Source organism: Mytilus edulis, chromosome 13 (genome assembly GCF_963676685.1).
Source record: "Mytilus edulis chromosome 13, xbMytEdul2.2, whole genome shotgun sequence".
NCBI classification, from domain to species: domain Eukaryota; kingdom Metazoa; phylum Mollusca; class Bivalvia; order Mytilida; family Mytilidae; genus Mytilus; species Mytilus edulis.
Window position 1 is genome coordinate 9,200,004 of NC_092356.1, and position 18,556 is coordinate 9,218,559.

General features: G+C 31.8%; 1 protein-coding gene and 1 long non-coding RNA gene across 2 annotated transcripts; both read right to left on the reverse strand.

Annotated features, from left to right (window-relative positions):
- Positions 1-128: 128 nt before the first annotated feature.
- Positions 129-3,202, reverse strand: LOC139501195 (uncharacterized). Its single transcript, XR_011658485.1, has 2 exons — positions 3,013-3,202; positions 129-1,353 (listed from the first exon to the last, which is right to left on the reverse strand). It is a non-coding gene; the product is annotated as an uncharacterized lncRNA (long non-coding RNA).
- Positions 3,203-6,398: 3,196 nt separating this feature from the next.
- On the reverse strand, positions 6,399-12,507 carry LOC139502010 (tyrosine-protein kinase SRK3-like). The gene is made up of 3 exons (XM_071291329.1): positions 12,477-12,507; positions 11,664-11,795; positions 6,399-6,607 (listed from the first exon to the last, which is right to left on the reverse strand). The coding sequence occupies exons 1-3, from the start codon at positions 12,505-12,507 to the stop codon at positions 6,399-6,401; spliced, it is 372 nt and encodes a 123-aa protein (XP_071147430.1).
- Between the last annotated feature and the right edge of the window lie 6,049 nt (positions 12,508-18,556).

The window sequence follows — 18,556 nt, forward strand, 5'->3', positions numbered from 1 at the left end:
TTTTGAGAACATTATACTGTTAAAATACTAGGGTTAGAAAGCAATAGACTACACAATGATATATCAATGTAGCATGCAACGAGGAAATTATCTAAATTGCAATTACATTACAAATGTATAAATAAAAATAGCTAGAACCTGTGTTTCCCACCTGGATTGTTGTCCATTTTTATTGTATCACTAGCCCTGTAACCAGCACTTCAGTGTTTGACATGAAATATCAATGATATGGCCATAATTATGAATTAACAGTTTACAAAACTTTGATATTTTTCGAAATACTACGGATTTTCTATCCCACGAATAGATTACATTAACTTTTTTTTGAAAAAAACATATCGGAATTTTGTGTCCTCAGTGCTATTAATTTTTGTACTTTATTTGGCCTTTTAAACTTTGTTGATATTTTAATTGGAGCGTCACTGACTAGTATTTTGAAGACTTACAGTTTCTCTTTATCTTCTATAGTCCCCCATCAACACATAAAAAGATTCACCAAAGGCAGTAAGTCCCGTAAGGAGTCACTTATAATTTCAACAATGTAAAACCATTCAAACAGGATCTATATAATTGTGTAGTCTATTGCTTTCTTACGCTGTAATCTATATAAAAAAAACGAGAATCGAGAAACACTTTTGAACCACACCAACAAACGACAACCACTGAACATCAGGTTCTTGACTATGTTCGGTTTCTAATTGTAGTGGCCTTTGTTGGATATCGGTATTATCAGACACATTTAAAAAAAATTACTCCAATTATGATTGTGATCAGACATTATTCCAATTGACAGAAAACTATTTCTTTGTAAAATATAACCGACTAAGTCGAACAACGACAATAACGATGAAAGTTGACGGACACCAAGTGACCCTTTGAGTCAAGTTTAAAACAAAAACAATAAGGAAAATCTCAAGAGAAAGCTAGATGTCATTCATTATGTACAAAAATATTCATCATGACAATTTCCTACTTCAAAAATTATGAATCGACATTGATTTTCAAATAAAAAATAACAAAAAGAAAGCAAACAGATTATAAGATATAATGGTTGGATATCAAACAATTCTTAAACAATACAATTATCAACATAGTTGGTATTGAATTAGATACACATAAAACGATATTAAAATGATTATAAGAATCGCATTTGAATATAAAATATTGGAATATTCCAGCTATAAATAAAAGGTAGACAAAAAGTGTACATCTGCATGACCTTACGATTCCTGGGGTCTTTAAGATATACAGAGGTTCTTGATCCTCCAATATATGCGTTGTTACAATCAATCACCAGTTGCTTGTCTTTTGGGTCATCCTTTTTACTTGTTATTTCTTTATGACTGTCAACATCTTCAAAATATGAATCGAAATTTATAAATTACAATTTGAATCAGCAATTTTGTTCTTTTTAAACAGTTCAAGATTTCTCTTCATGGATACTAGATACATTCTCCGTCTCTTTTCCCTATCTCTGGTTGCCCTCATGCACCATACGAGTCTTTTTTGTGTTTCCATACACTGCTGTCAAGTTGAATATACCGGATCTGTACTGTGTGTTACACCTTTTTTTTTTTTTATCTTTTTTTTTTTTTTTTTTTTTTATCTCGCACCAATGTTACACAAATTTACACAGGTTGTGATTCAAACATAATTATAACGATAATGTCTTAGATAAAGGCAACAGTAGTATACCGCTGTTCGAAATTCATAAATCGTTTGAGAAAAAAAAAATCCGGGTTACAAACTAAAACTGAGGGAAACACATCAAATATAAGAGGACTAGAACCTCGATGGCGTCTTGGAAATCGTCTTTAATTTTATTACGAAAACTCCCCGTCTTGCACAGTCTTTAGTTTTCTGTGAATTGAATTGTTGACTTGTTTGTCTTTTGTAAATTTTTGTCAATGTGTTATTAGTTTCGTTTCGACTTGTAAATTTTGAACGTCCGTTTGGTATGTCCTGCATCTTTTTAAGATCATTATTCTAATCATATTTGAACTTAGAAATATTTTTGAATTGAGAATAAAAATATTGTTTCGAACATCTTTTATCGGCAATTCAAATAGAATCATTATGGTACAAAAATATTATTACAATTTATTAAAATCTTCAATTAAAATGTAAAACAATGAATTATGTTTATGTTCCAGACCGTATGAGTATTTGGACCGTACGCGTACGGTCTGGACCGTATGCGTACTTTTTCAATATACGCATACGGTCGGACCGTACGCGTACGGTCTGACTAATATTAAGAATTTGGTCAAGTTTATTAGATTCAAATGTATATAACAGATCAATATAACTTGTATCTCAAATTAATATAAAAAGTTGAATAGTTATTGAAATAAAAACTTAATATTTTAATTATTTGTAAAAAATCAGGCTTATTTAATCTGTTAATCTCCTGTACTTAGCATGTCAGTAATTCATTAATTACAGCCCAATATGCTCATTGAAATTGAAGTTATCGGAAGTAAACATGATGTGGGAGGACAATTGTTTTAGAATATTTAGGAACTTTACAAAAAATGCATATGCAAAGGAACATGCATGAACAAAACATGTTAATGTTAAAAATATATGACGTTCCTTGTGGAAGCAAGTGTTATCTTGGGCCAGAGTAACAAAATAGGATTCACGGATATAAAATTAAACAAATATTTAATTTTAATTGTTCGCTTATTCACTTTATCCATCTAATTGTAATAATAACAATTTGTATAACTAAAAATAAAGATTTTGATAAATGTTTGTTAACATTTAACCCATATGATCCCAAAACATGTATGGTCAGCTGGACCGTACGCGTATACTCATACGGTCCGACCGTACGCGTATGGTCGGACCGTACGCGTACGGTCCAAATACTCGTATGGTCTGGAACATTTATATTACAAGAGTGATATTCTAATAAATGTGTAAATTATATCTATTGTCTACGTAATATGAATTCATCAGTTTGTCGACATTTGAACATTTTCTTATCTATTCAAATTGGTGTGTTACCTTTTTGAATCGCTTTATGATTCTTAATTACGAGGAGGCAGTCCAGATTGCAGGATCTTATTATCTGCTGATGCGTCTGAGAGCACTTCAATTCCACTAGGCTCCTTATTGTCTTCTTCTTCTTCTTCTTCTTCTTCTTCTTCTTCTTCTTCTTCTTCTTCTTCTTCTTCTTCTTCTTCTTCTTCTTCTTCTTCTTTAAAATTGCAAATACAAATGCTTCAGGTATTCATATACAGTTAAAAATTGTTCATTTTTGTTTTTTCTCTCTCTTTTGTACGTCTTTTAAAAAAGAAGCTCAAATAAATATAAAGACTACAAGGTATTAAATTCATTTGTCTTTGTTCAGTTAAAATGTCTTCATTTGACTAACAAGTGTTTTCATCTAGATAAAAGTGAGGATCTTTCCTCCAAAGTAGAAATGAGTGACATTTGACAGGAAAATGGTGAAGAGTTCCCGGGACAAATGATGTATCAAATATTCAACAATTTAACTCAACTTTATTTCTAGATATACTAAACAATCGTCTTGTCTCTGTGGTTGGGCTCAAAATGATTTATATTTTACACTGAAACGACTTGATTTATCTATTTCTCAGAAAACCGTTATAGATATTGAATGGCAATTTAATTTGAAATGCAATCATCTTCTATTTATAGTTCAACAACATTCAGTTATATCCTGTAAAAGCAATCGTTAAAATGAGTTTCGCAGAGCACATTTCTCAGTGTTCTTAGTAACTAAGAATGACTGAGCACAATGATATTATTACATTTTCTTCTGCAATTGACCTCTTCCTTATATATGTTGTGTACAAGATGTAAGTTTGTACAAATTATAATTTGTACAGGGTTTTTGTACAAGTTATAAGTTTTTTGACACCTATCTTCTTGCAACAGGTGATACAGGTTTAACTTATAAAATGTACCAGTGTAATGTTTTAAATTCAAGCAAATATATGTCAACCTAACATTTAGTGCTATTCTCCTTGCCTTCAAACTGGAAATGAGGATACCTGAATGGTTTAAATTCTAATTTTATTTTTTTCCTTATACCATATTCATATCTATACAAAATCTTTGTGAGGTCTTATAATGTTTTTATATCAATGCTCAGTATTAGACTGTATCATGAAGTTGTGAAAAATTGACAGAAATATGCGGAGCAAAAGACTGTGTGCTTGCATCATCCATTTTTGTTCAGCAGGTCTTAAAACACTGATAACTTGTACAAAAATTCTGTACAAATTATAATTTGTACAACATTACAATTTGTACACAACATATACATACAGAGGTAAAGAAAAACTAACACTAAATACGTATTGAATATGTTCGATCCTCGATTTTCTATTTTCTATAGCTCTACCAAACAAATTTTAGATTTTCTAACATAAACTTGGTATATGTATTGTTATTAGCGTATTTTCTGAGAATCATTAAGAGTCGAATGATTGTTTGGAATACAACTAAGTGTCCCAATGTGATTAATAAAAAAATATATATGAAATTTTATCCTTTGAAAAGAAAGAAAACAAATTTAAACAAAAGAAAATTAGTACTTTGAAATTGTGAGCTTTTCTTAATTGTCCTTTACTCACTCCCAAGACAATTGACTAATTAATGTGTTTGTGATTTTCATTTACAGAACCTCATTATAAAATTTACGCCAAACAATAATAATATGTTGGCACATTTAAAATTTTAATACAAATATAAACTATTTTCGTTACTGAATTGGAAAAAATCTTAGGATTTTTCATCACCTTTTTCGTTTTATTCATTTTATACAGTTAGAATGGAATGAGTTGTGGCTGATATTACGACCCTCTTTGAAATTGATAATTAAAGAGGAGCATATTTAGGTCCTTTTCTACTTTCGCATTTTGACGTTGTTAAGGTTTCCTGTTGAAACATCGGAACTCGGGCCATACATGTATTTGGAATTACTGCAATTTCATGACGTGGTGTATCTTTTGTGTATTTAAACTCAAAGTTTTCTAAGGAGAAATACAAATTTAGATACACTTTCCTTTTCTGTGTGGGTTTACGGCCTATCATTTGGTATGGCACAGTTTTTATCTCCATTTCCTAAAAGTTTCCTTTATAAAGAACGTGAATTCAATGTTACTCTATTGTCAAATATTATGTGATGATCAATTCACACGATAAATTAAGACACAAATGGAAAGATAACGTCATCTGATTTGTCGTATAATTACAGTTCTTAACCGACCCTCATTGTCATTATGAAAATAAGCTTATAATATAATTCGACAGACTTGTAGAAATAACTTAATCACTTTGATGTGTTTATATATCTATGTAGCTGCCTTCTTTTAAAAAAAGAACGAAAAAAGAAAAAAATGATGAAGGCTAATGATATGCATTTATATTGAACAAGTACACACCCGTGATATCGCGGGTCCGTGACTGAATTAAAGTATATAACTATGCCTAAGCCTTATTTTAGTAATTGGTATTGTCATCTGATAAGTCATGTCGATTATAAGATACACAGTTTTCTCTGCTTTCAAATCTTTCTGTTTGAACCCGTCGACCTGGAACTTATCAGTTTTTGGAAATATTAATTATTTGGAAAACAAAAGGTCCTGGCTATCCAGGAATGGAGTATTTTTTAATCAACAGCATTGTCCTATATTAGTTATCTTAGAAAGTCTTGCTGATTGCTGAATAAAACTACAATAGGGAACAATTTGACAATGATTGAATTTAGTAGTGTCAGTCCTTTGATTATGACCCGTGTACATAGCAAAATCCTAAATACACCGCTTGGTGGTGCGCCTGTCAAATGCGGAACGTACAGATAAGATAATAGCTGAATATACTATTTGTATCGGTATCGGATTCGACCCGGAACTTGTTAATTATTTGCAATATTAATTATGCTGAAAACAAAAGGGTCTGGAGTGGTGTAATTTTTAATCTACACCATTGTCCTATATTCGTTATATATAGAGTTTAATTCTTTGATTTGTCGTTTTTACTCGATGACGGCTGACAAATTGGACCTCGTAATTTTAGTATTATAGATACTTCAGGAGAAGACTTTTGAAAACGCCAATTTCTCCGTGAGGTAAACTTTGCATAAGTAATTTGACCCTTAATTTGGCATTAATTACTAGATTATCAACAGAAAATTTAAGAAAGGAATTTTATAAATCATTTCAGTACCAAAGTACTGACCGCTGAGCAGACAAACAAGGAAATCATGGCCGTTCAAATATTCAAATTATTTTCTTTCCATATTTCAGTCTCAAAATTGTGCATACAATATTAGTATGAAACGAAATCAATTATTATGATTTTTTATCATGCTTAACGTCATATTGTAGTTATCTATATCAGGCAGAAATTCATATAATAAGCTAGCGATCAATCATACCTTCCTTCTCTAATTCCACAGAAACAACGTAATCATCAAAGTAGTTGAAAAGGTACTCAAAAGTTGGTCTTTTTGTCGGTTCTTTGTTCCAGCAACTCAGCATAAGCTTATAAACATTTTCGGGGCAGTTATCTGGTTTTTCATGTCGGAATCCCATTTCTAGTTTCTCTAAACAGTCCCTATTTTCAAGTCCTAAAACAAATACCATTTTTTATGCATATGTAGATATTTATTCATTTAAAATACTACTACTAATGATAATGATAACAATCGCAACCATAAATACTAAAACAACTAAGTTACAAATAATAGAACTATTATTATTGCAAAGAACACCTCCATTGTTGAAACATTAACCAACAATAGTTCTAAATTCAATGTAAACTGAGCTGGTCATATAAGACAAACATGCTCACGATACCAATGAATTAAAATTCAGGCATACACAAATGTTGAATAAAGAAAAAAACCCAACAATTTGTTTAGCACTGTACTCTTAAAATACCTGCTGTTCATCTAAAAGAGAGGCGAAAGAAACCCAAGGTCTGTAATCAGTTTATTTTCTTCTAATACGTCGAAATTAAACTGACAACGTCATTGCAAAAAAAGAACAAAAACACAAACAAGACACAATTTGTGAATTTGTAGAAGTAAGTCAGGATATGAGACGGACTTAACTGTATTTGTTGTATTCTTTATCTCAAGATTGATGGGATAGATCAACATAAGTCACTGAATTTTGAAGTATTTTTCTAGTATACATTATCTACTAATATAGCGGAATGAGAAGTTAAATGTTACTGTTAACTTTTTTTTTGTCATCCTAAGAAGTTTCTGTAGGAAGTAGGCATCATATGCAAAAAAGAAATCAGTCGAAAAGTAAAAGAGTACAGTTAGTTACCATGTTAATACCGATGGTTTTATGATAAATACTTACTCCAAACATAACAAATATGTTGTCAATCAAGGAATCAAGCCTCTTGATAATGTCAATTTCAGGTGTTTAAATCAGAGTGTGTTTTTACGATTTACTACTCCCTTAAACAAGAACTTTGCATCTACGTAGGCCATTCAATTTTATGGAACAATACAGGATCAACTCTTTCAATTTGTTTTAGTTTGGAATGAAGAATACTTGTGTAAAGTGTAGAGAAGTCAAATGTTTTAATACTATTGTATATAAGATAAAAAAAAAAAGAGTCTAATATTGTACGTATTATAAAAAATCTTTGGAATTTTGAAGTATCGACATCTGATTTACGCTACCTCTGGAATATGTAGTTTCAAAATAACTTTGAAGCCTGACTTTGAATAGTGATAAAATTGATGTTAATAATTTAGAAAGAGGTTTCGTTGAGCACTTATAAGACGCAGCAATATAAAGTTGTTTTTTTAATTTTAAAGGAACACAGAACAGACGTTCATGTTTAGCCAGTATTTCCTCATAGGTAGATTTCTTTAGAGTATATGTTCAGTTTCAATTCGAGTTTTCAATAGCTAATACCCAAAGCATTTTTGAAGCAGTGAACATAATGCTATTCACACACAAACACGATGTTGTTTAGGGCTTTATCTGCTGGGACAACAATATAATTGTTCAGTCATTAAAATCCAAAATGACCACGGCTGCGTACAAAGATTATTGTCACTGTCATAAGTATGATGATCTGAATGTGTGGCATTCGAGGTATTTGTCATGTCTGGTGATAAGGGGTCAAGTGCCATTTCAAAAGCAAACGTGTCCATAGAGACGTCTGGTTTGTGTATATAATACTCGATGACGCTCTAGTCAGTTTCCTGTTTGATCTGCGGAATTTCATGCAAAGTATGCTACTAGGCTGATGATGTCTTTGGGGATATATTGATTTGTGTTTGCAGGAAAAAAGGATGAAATAGCCAGAGAAAGTGTTTGAAAATATAGACATGTTATTTTATTACGGACAGCTATCTATATAACATATGCTTTCTTAATTAAACTAAGTCAGTTATTTAGATAATGACAAATTACTGTTATGGGATATCTTTTTCACAGATGACGGTCGTAACCACTAACAAGAATCATGTCCCCTTTTAATTTGGAAAAAGCCTATACCTAGTCAGGAATATGACAGTTTTAATTTCTATTTTAATCGACAAATTCACAATTAAAAAACTGCAAACTTGTTAGTCTTTTTTATTTTGGAGTTGACGATTGAAATAGGTAATGTTAATCAAAGTATTTCATCAACAAAACGAAAATGTTACTGTGGTGAGGAATGTTTTTTTTTTTACTTTCTTTGAAAAACAAAGCAGTCCTGCTCCTTTTTTTTACTTTTACTTATGTATAGTTCTGGCCTCGGTATTCATTTAACAATCCTAGGTTTAAATCATTAGTAATAAACTTGAATTTGGTCCTATGACACAAACCTACTACAAGATATCTTTTACCAGATTAGGCGCAGAATTGAGGTCATAAGTATTGAATTTAGCATAAACTAAATTCCATACATTTGTGAGTAAGCATATCCAACACTGAAATTGGATTAGGATACATAAATTCCAGTAAGCATATACTTAATGGACTTAAAAAGTAAAATAACAAAAATATCAAACCACATTGAAAATTCAAATCGGATTGTCCCTAATCAAATGACAAAGTCACTAACTCAAACACATCAAGCAAATGGAAAGTAACTAATCACGTACTAATTCAAATAAAATATCCAAAATTCATTAAGCATAAAATTATCCACTTACAATCTAAAAATGCTGAGGTATAGATGTGGTTTAATTGACCTTTGAAAAAAAAAATTCACTCAGGGAAACTAAACAACATATTTACAAAAACAAGAGACAGCAATGGTTTTCTTTCAAATTTCTAGAAAACAATATGTATTTATTGACAATTATATATCTAACATAGCTTTACATAAAACAATTTACAATAATTATACATGTAAATTCACGTAAATCAATGCGTGTTGAACGCACCTTTGGACACTTTTCAGCAAGTGATCGAATTACTCAAAATCCAATTTATTTAGAAAAGCCTACTAAAATAATACCAATATAGACTAATCGCAAATATCTAGTAAAGAGGTCACAAAATTGAGCAACGTCACGTTTTCGTGGTAATCCGCGTCAATTTATCAATGAAATGTATGCAACGGCATTTATACAATGGAACTACTATCGCAACGTTTGGTACGATTGATTGTTGGTTGCTTTACGTCCACTGGCAAATATTTCATGCATATTCAGGACGACTTTCATAAGACAATACCAATCAAAACCAAGGAGTAAACAAAGACTCACAAAACCAAAGGACATTTACATCAACAGTTATAAATAATATTTAAGAAACAAAACGAACTCCACTAAAAACTGGGAGTGAAATCAGGTGCTCCGGAAGGGTAAGCATTTCCTGCACCGTATACGGTACCTGTCGTGTTATTTCTTTGTTCAGTTCGGTAATGATGGAAGGTTATTATGACTGAGGAAGTTATGTAACGCAAATGCGCATATTGATTACACAGACTGCCGATAAAAAGAATGATTGCATTGGATTTTATGAAGCAGATTTCATCAGATTAAAGGAATGCACACATTCAATTCAATTTTAATAGTAAAACTTATTTGTCTGAAAATAAAAGGTTATTTAAGGTCAATTTTCTGTGAATAAGTAAATTCACAGATCCTTGTCAAATACTGCAGTCAGTTGCAGTACGTTAAACTTGAACTTAAACTCGAAAATAGAATAATACATTTGTCTCTGTTACTGAGTTATTACCGTCTATGTATTGGTAATCTCGGATTTGATGATTTAAGGACAAATTTAAGAACTTTTCCCCCTGATTTTATATGCGTTCTATTCAAACGAACATATTTTTAACAACAACATTTTAAAATATCTAAGAAAATAAAAGAGACAAATAAAAGAGAGCCGACGAAAAGTACCAAAGGGACATTCAAACTCATAATTCGAAAATAAACTGACAATACCATGGCTAAAAAAGAAAAAGACAAACAGACAACACAACATAGAGAACTAAAGACCGAGCAAGACGAACCCTACCAAAAGCTGCAGGGTGATATCAGGTACTTTTTATTTTTAATATTTTACAATTTTTAGTTCAAAGTTGTATGTAAGTAAAATTTACAAAAATCAGTGAAATAGCCCAGTTACTTTATCTTGACCTTAATTATTCTTTTTCAAAAATACGAAAATTAAGTGAAAAAAAACATAAATTAAACACATACATATAAATTAAAAGAAAAAAATGGATTAGGATAAATTAGATAAAAACCTTTACATTGACATTAAACATATATGAAATTAAAATCTAGAGGAGAAGGTTCGGTAGGGTCCTAAAATGGTCCCCTTTTTAGCGTAAATTTCAAATAAGGATTTATTGACCAATATTGCAATAAATTATAGCTAATACAGATAGGAAATAGGCCATTTTGTTGAAAATTTACGTTCCTGCGTTTTATTGTGACATCACAAGTTGAACTCATATTGATTTTCCACGAAAAATCAAAGAAAATAGGTAAATTTCTATAGATTTTTGGACAGGAAACATAGAGCGAGCGCGTACGTCGACAACAAAGATCTTTTAAAATAATGTTTGTGAAGACATTTCACATGTCTTATTCATGTTATTTGAATATTTAGTTAGTCGAGTTATCAAGCTCGAATATGTGTTTTGTTTTATGTTTCAAAATTTAAATAAAAAGGATAAGTTTATACATATGTACGAGGATACCTACTGACGGATATATAGGAAGAGATGCTGTCTTTTTTTTTTAATGAGAAACAAATGGCATTATAAGCCTTTTGAGACACTTTTTCCAATGTTTTGTTTTAGGTTATATATAATAGTTTGTAAAAGTAAATTATTAGACGCCGTGTAATGATTTACTTTTTCATCATTACTCAACTGTGTGTCACCTAAAATGACATAATAACTTTTTGGCATGATTTTATACATTTTTCCGAGGCAAATCTGATATTATAACCGATATTGGTATGTTCTTTGTTTGTCATTTAACGCTGGACATGGCTTAAGATAAGATGATGCATACAGAACTGGTTAGTTTTTTCACATTAGATTTTGCTGACATAGGAAAATTCTTGTCACTTCTCCTGAAATCTACTGTTTGTATTGTATTCTATTCATGCCAGCTCATTGTAAAGTGTGATAAGTATAATGGAGTAATGCTAAGTTTTCTAAACATGTAATGATTGGCAATTGTTAAAAAGAATTACCCTGATATGGCATCTGTCCCAATGTTGTCAATTCCACTAAAAGGATACCAAAGGACCAAACATCTGACTTTATCGTAAACTTGTCATAGAATGCAGCCTCTGGTGCTGTCCATTTTATAGGAAACTTGTGACCTGTAAAGAGTTTAACAAGTCTTAGCAGAAATAATACTACCATATAAACAAACTTAATAAATATAAGATCCCGATTTATACAAAAGGTTATTGAAAGGACTCTACGATTTAAATACTCTACGAATCACAGATATTTGTTTTTCCAGCCGACAGTTTCAATATGAAATGTTGTAAAAAAAAAGTATCAAAAAGATCAAATGAGCACATGAACAAATGAGAAACGAATAAAGCTGTATTACCAACAGGGACCAAAATCAATCTAAGATCAACTTTGATTAATATAAACCTTAGTTACAGAATAGTTTCTATCTTATCAATTTAAGAAAGGTATGTTATGCTTCTACGATATTGTCAAGAGCGAAATGGTGTTTTTGTCATACCTCATTCAAGCTTAAATAATTTATAGAGATAATTAAAACCGGTAATTTTAGCGCTATAAAACCAGGTTCAATCCACCATTTTCAACAAAAATGCCTGTACCAAGTCAGGAATATGACAGCTGTTGTCCATTCGTTTGATGTGTTTTATCATTTGATTTTGCCATTTGATTGGGGACTTTCCGTTTTGAATTTTCCTCGGAGTTCAGTATTTTTGTGATTTTACTTTATTGTCTAACAAAGACGGACATGTCAAACTATAGCACAGTATTCATAAAAAAATTCAAGACGAACTTTTTCAAACATTGCCAGTTAGATTGACTGTATACCACCATTTGGGATTGTGAATTAACAGTATACACTTGTTCTAGTTCTTAAATCTGCAAATTTTCAGATTTGCAATTAATTTGTACAACTGTTTATTTGAATAAAGCTTGAATTATTTAAATTATTTTTGTTTTAAATCAATTTTTCACCCATATCATTTAAGGGAGATAACTCAAGTGGTCATTTTATTTATAAAGGAATGACAAAGACATTTTATTATTTTACTTGTAGCATTAAAACAAGTTCGGTGACACCATTTTTTCTTTTCTTAAAGCGTATCATGAAACCAGTGATCTATGCTTTTTATTGTATTCTAACTGTGGAAATTATTACCGATGATCCACCTAACAGAAAGATATGATTTTAGCAGTGATAACAAATACTTTGATGATGTACTTGTCGTTGATAATACAGAATTTAATAACCATGTCAATATCGATGACTTAAAACGTAACTCAAGTATTCCCAAAGCGTTTTGAATTAGTACCGGCCGACAATGCAGCCAACAATGTTGTAGGGGTATATACATGAGGTAAATACTACACAATAGTTCTCAGGATTTATATTATCAATTCTTCTACATTCAAGGACGTGCGCTTTACAGGAAAACAAATAGTAAACCCCCATACCATGTCACTACCACATCTCAGCTTCTGAATGATAGTATTTGAATTCTTGACTATGTATTGGTTACAAAGAAAAAAGTAAAATCACAAAAATACTGAACTTAGAGGAAAATCAATTTGGAAAGTCCACAATCACATGGCAAAATCAAATATAGTTCCATTTACTCCTCTAGTAACAGTTTTATTACTTATCTTCCTGTACTTTAGTAATAAAAATAATGAATTATTTATTTTTGAAGTGTAAAGCTGTCTTTTGGTATTTTAGATAAATATTGTGCTACTGATTTGAGTGTTTTTTTGCTCCGTGTTGAAGGCCTCGCTGTGCCTTTGAGATAAATAACAGCAATTATTACATTGGTTGCAATGAATTACATTGATTTCCCAGTTAGATAAAAACCGATAATTTCACATGTGAAATAAACGGGGTTATTTCACTCTCTGACGTCATACAACAATAGGCGTTGTCAAGACGTCGATAACGTTGGATCAAAACAAATTGTCAATGCGTAGGAAAAAGATATAGTTCCTTACATTTTCCACATTTATTTCATAAAAAAAAAGCCATTTGCCAATGTAATAAAAAGAATAACTAATCGCCGTATTTGAATATCAAAAATAAGACAACTTGTGACCGAACGCCGCTATGGATTAAACTCGTGCTGCGCACTCGTTTAATCCATGCGTCGTTCGGTCACGCGTTGTCTTATTTTTGATATTCAAATACGGCGATTAGTTATACTATAATGAAAGCGATGTTCCTTTGCTTATTGTGAGTTTATTCAGTTTCTGTGTATGCACTGATTTTGTGCCATGGATGGATTTATTATTCGAGAATCAAGGAATCAAGTGGAGATTATTTCTTAGAAAGCCGTCAACATGTCGCTACGCAGAAAAATAAGTCCCCGCGGAAGACGACCCGGTAAGAAATCGTGAATTTGTGAAAATTAAAAAACCAAACGTACCATGAGCGGTAAACATGATATCAAAACCCAAAGGTTTCAGGTTTTGTCCTGAATGAAACTACTCTAGTCTATAGTGTAAACATCCTAAGATTTAATATGTCATAGAAATAGACAGAGGAAAACAGTTTGAACAGAGTCAGATCATTATTTTGTAGCTAGCAGATGTAATTTCAAAAGAATGAAGATGCTATCACATCATAATATAATATTGTTTGTGCTCATTCCCTGTCCATCTTCAAGCAATCATTCATTAGTTGTTCCATAGATGGTTGTTCAATCTGCATCCAGTTTACATAAATTAATATCTATTTATGATGATTTAGTCCATTCTATTTTAACAATTGTTTAGCTGTATGTACCTGCATTTAAGGTGGTACCTAACACCTGAACTAAAAATAATTTGGCTCGTTTAATTTTCTTAAATTTTGACAAATTATTTACTTTGACCCTTTGACAAAAATATAAAAAAATAAAAAAATTTGAACCAACCGTTTAATCAGAAAAATTACACTGGTTATATAGCAGTTTGACAAACACTTATTTTGATCATTGAGAAGCTTAATATTCCATTAAGAACACAACGTCATTAAAACGTTCTGCTGATTTTACAGAGTTATCTCCCTGTAGTGTAAGGTACCACCTTAATGAGAATTTATAATATATAAGGCCAACGTTGTATTTGTTTAGTTCTTCGTAGTTAGCTACACATATTTGAGTATATGTTACCAGAGATGGTTTTATTTACATGTCCGTGATGGTACAATTTAGACTTGACTTTTTTTCATACTCATTATTAAATTAAGACCCATGACCTTGTTTTATGTTGTGATTTTTGTTTTATTTGAATACATACATAAATATCCACTACAAGAAACAAAATTACATATAATCTATTTAAAGAAATTCTATTTTTAGTTTTTATTTTACAGTATATTGGCATTTTACTTTAATCATGTTTATAGCATGTTTTGCAATATCTAGTTATCTGATATACATGATTGGGGATTGGGTTTTAAGTTGATAATTACTTAGTAGCTGTCACACCCAGAATACATCCCCATACTCTTGGCATTGACCATAACTATAATTGCATATATATGTACTTTATCTTGTTAAATGCAGACATGACAACTCGAGGGGACTCCATGTCATATGCCAAGCTCTATATCTCTTTTCTTCTGAATGATTGAAAACAGAAACTACTACATTTTATAAAAGAGGGACGAAAGATACCAGAGGAACAGTCAAACTCATAAATCGAAAATAAACTGACAATGCCATGGCTAAAAATGAAAAAGACAAAAAGAAAAACTATAGTACATACGACACAACATAGAAAACTTAAGAATAAGCAACACGAACCCCATCAAAAACTAGGGGTGATCTAAGGTGCTCCGGAAAAGTAAGCAGATCCTGCTCCACATGTGTCACCCGTCGTTATAAATGTTTCATTTTGATAGAACTCCTAATCTGCAATGAGACAGCACACAAGAAAACAAACGACAGGTTTGCATTATGAGATTTGCTGTCCGGCTGTGTGTGCCTCGTCATTCTCTCAATTTAAGGTAAGTTTGTATACTAAAATTTTAATAGACGCACACCACATATTCTTGGTTCGGTATCCTATTCACGTGAACTATTTAACTTCAAAACATTTTATGGATCAATATACCCACAAAACGTACTACAGGTATACTGTTTACAGGCACTTAATTTCTGAGAAACAGGCAATACATGCCCTCAATTCTAGAATTCATTCGTATATTTTCGTTTTATTCAAAATTATCAGTAAATTATGTTCTACAAAGATCACTAGTCCTATATTTTTTTCATCTGAATTACTAAAATACATGCTATATAGTTTAAAATTTTCGTCTATGCTTGGAATCGATTATTTTTTTAGTATATACTACTTTCCAGCATGTTCTTTTTTTACCGGGCCCGAATAGGGTTCGCCCCGTGTTAAAGGTCTCACTATGACTTTGAGACGAAGAACAGCAATAATAGCTGTTTGCTTATTGCGTGTTTTTTTGCTGTACATGTACTGATTTTGTGTCATGGATGTATACCCCATATCATTTGTTTTTCTATTGTGATAGTACTTTCAACACTCTACACTACACTTTCACAGAGTCATATCAAACACAATTTTTTTTATTTAATCAAATGGTCCATTGAATGATTGGATTGTAATTCATTTGCTGCAACTCAATCTTAGTTTTCTTCTGTAATGAAAGGTAAATGAGCTAGATATCCGCACCGGAGCTGTGATTAGATGATAAAAGATAAGAATTTTTCCATGACAACATTTAAGTACGTTAAGTCAGTAAAGATTATCGACAGATTTTAGGTATCCCAATGTACCATGAGCGACATGATTTGTGCACGTCGTACGGAAAAAATCTGTTAACCCTTCAGGAGCACCCGAGATCACCCTTAGTGTTTGGATTGGTTCGTGTTCCTAAGTGCTTAGTTTTCTGTGTAGTATTTATAGACTTGATTGTTTTTCTTTGTCTTTCATTTTTGTTGACATTGTGTTGTCAGTTTGCCTTCTTATTATGAGCTTTGAATGTCCCCATTTCTTGGTTTTGTCCGCCTCACTGCTATAATATCAGGAAAAACAAGTTTATACAAGTTGTGCCAAATACAACTAATGCTATATATGCCTTTATCGGTACCAAAACATGAATTGTTTCGAATAATACTTAGAAAGATTGAATGCATAATGAATGGAAACGTAACTTAATATTTATTGCTATAAAGGTTGCAACACTTGGCACCTCACTCAGAGTGTCTGGAGCTGATATTCGGACACAGGAGTGTTTAACGGTGTTGTTTTCATTTGTTTACTCTTGAATTGATATTTTACTGTTTTTCATCGCGTCTTTGTCAAATTTACAATCAACCACAGTATTCTTTTGTCGGTGTCTTTGTTAGATTTATTTGTATGTTTGTTTGAATTTTTTAGACAGTTGTGTAGTATGTTTGTGGTGTATGTTTACACAGTATTGGCTGCTGTATCCCAATTATAATGGAACTATATATAACTGTCATACATGTGGGTGGTTTTGAAAGGTGTGTAGTCTGTTTGTGATGTATGTTTACACAGTATTGGCTGCTGTATCCCAATTATAATGGAACTATATATAACTGTCATACATGTGGGTGGTTTTGAAAGGTGTGTAGTCTGTTTGTGATGTATGTTTACACAGTATTGGCTGCTGTATCCCAATTATAATGGAACTATATATAACTGTCATACATGTGGGTGGTTTTGAAAGGTGTGTAGTCTGTTTGTGATGTATGTTTACACAGTATTGGCTGCTGTATCCCAATTATAATGGAACTATATATAACTGTCATACATGTGGGTGGTTTTGAAAGGTGTGTAGTCTGTTTGTGATGTATGTTTACACAGTATTGGCTGCTGTATCCCAATTATAATGGAACTATATATAACTGTCATACATGTGGGTGGTTTTGAAAGGTGTGTAGTCTGTTTGTGATGTATGTTTACACAGTATTGGCTGCTGTATCCCAATTATAATGGAACTATATATAACTGTCATACATGTGGGTGGTTTTGAAAGGTGTGTAGTCTGTTTGTGATGTATGTTTACACAGTATTGGCTGCTGTATCCCAATTATAATGGAACTATATATAACTGTCATACATGTGGGTGGTTTTGAAAGGTGTGTAGTCTGTTTGTGATGTATGTTTACACAGTATTGGCTGCTGTATCCCAATTATAATGGAACTATATATAACTGTCATACATGTGGGTGGTTTTGAAAGGTGTGTAGTCTGTTTGTGATGTATGTTTACACAGTATTGGCTGCTGTATCCCAATTATAATGGAACTATATATAACTGTCATACATGTGGGTGGTTTTGACAGGTGTGTAGTCTGTTTGTGATGTATGTTTACACAGTATTGGCTGCTGTATCCCAATTATAATGGAACTATATATAACTGTCATACATGTGGGTGGTTTTGACAGGTGTGTAGTCTGTTTGTGATGTATGTTTACACAGTATTGGCTGCTGTATCCCAATTATAATGGAACTATATATAACTGTCATACATGTGGGTGGTTTTGACAGGTGTGTAGTCTGTTTGTGATGTATGTTTACACAGTATTGGCTGCTGTATCCCAATTATAATGGAACTATATATAACTGTCATACATGTGGGTGGTTTTGAAAGGTGTGTAGTCTGTTTGTGATGTATGTTTACACAGTATTGGCTGCTGTATCCCAATTATAATGGAACTATATATAACTGTCATACATGTGGGTGGTTTTGACAGGTGTGTAGTCTGTTTGTGATGTATGTTTACACAGTATTGGCTGCTGTATCCCAATTATAATGGAACTATATATAACTGTCATACATGTGGGTGGTTTTGACAGGTGTGTAGTCTGTTTGTGATGTATGTTTACACAGTATTGGCTGCTGTATCCCAAT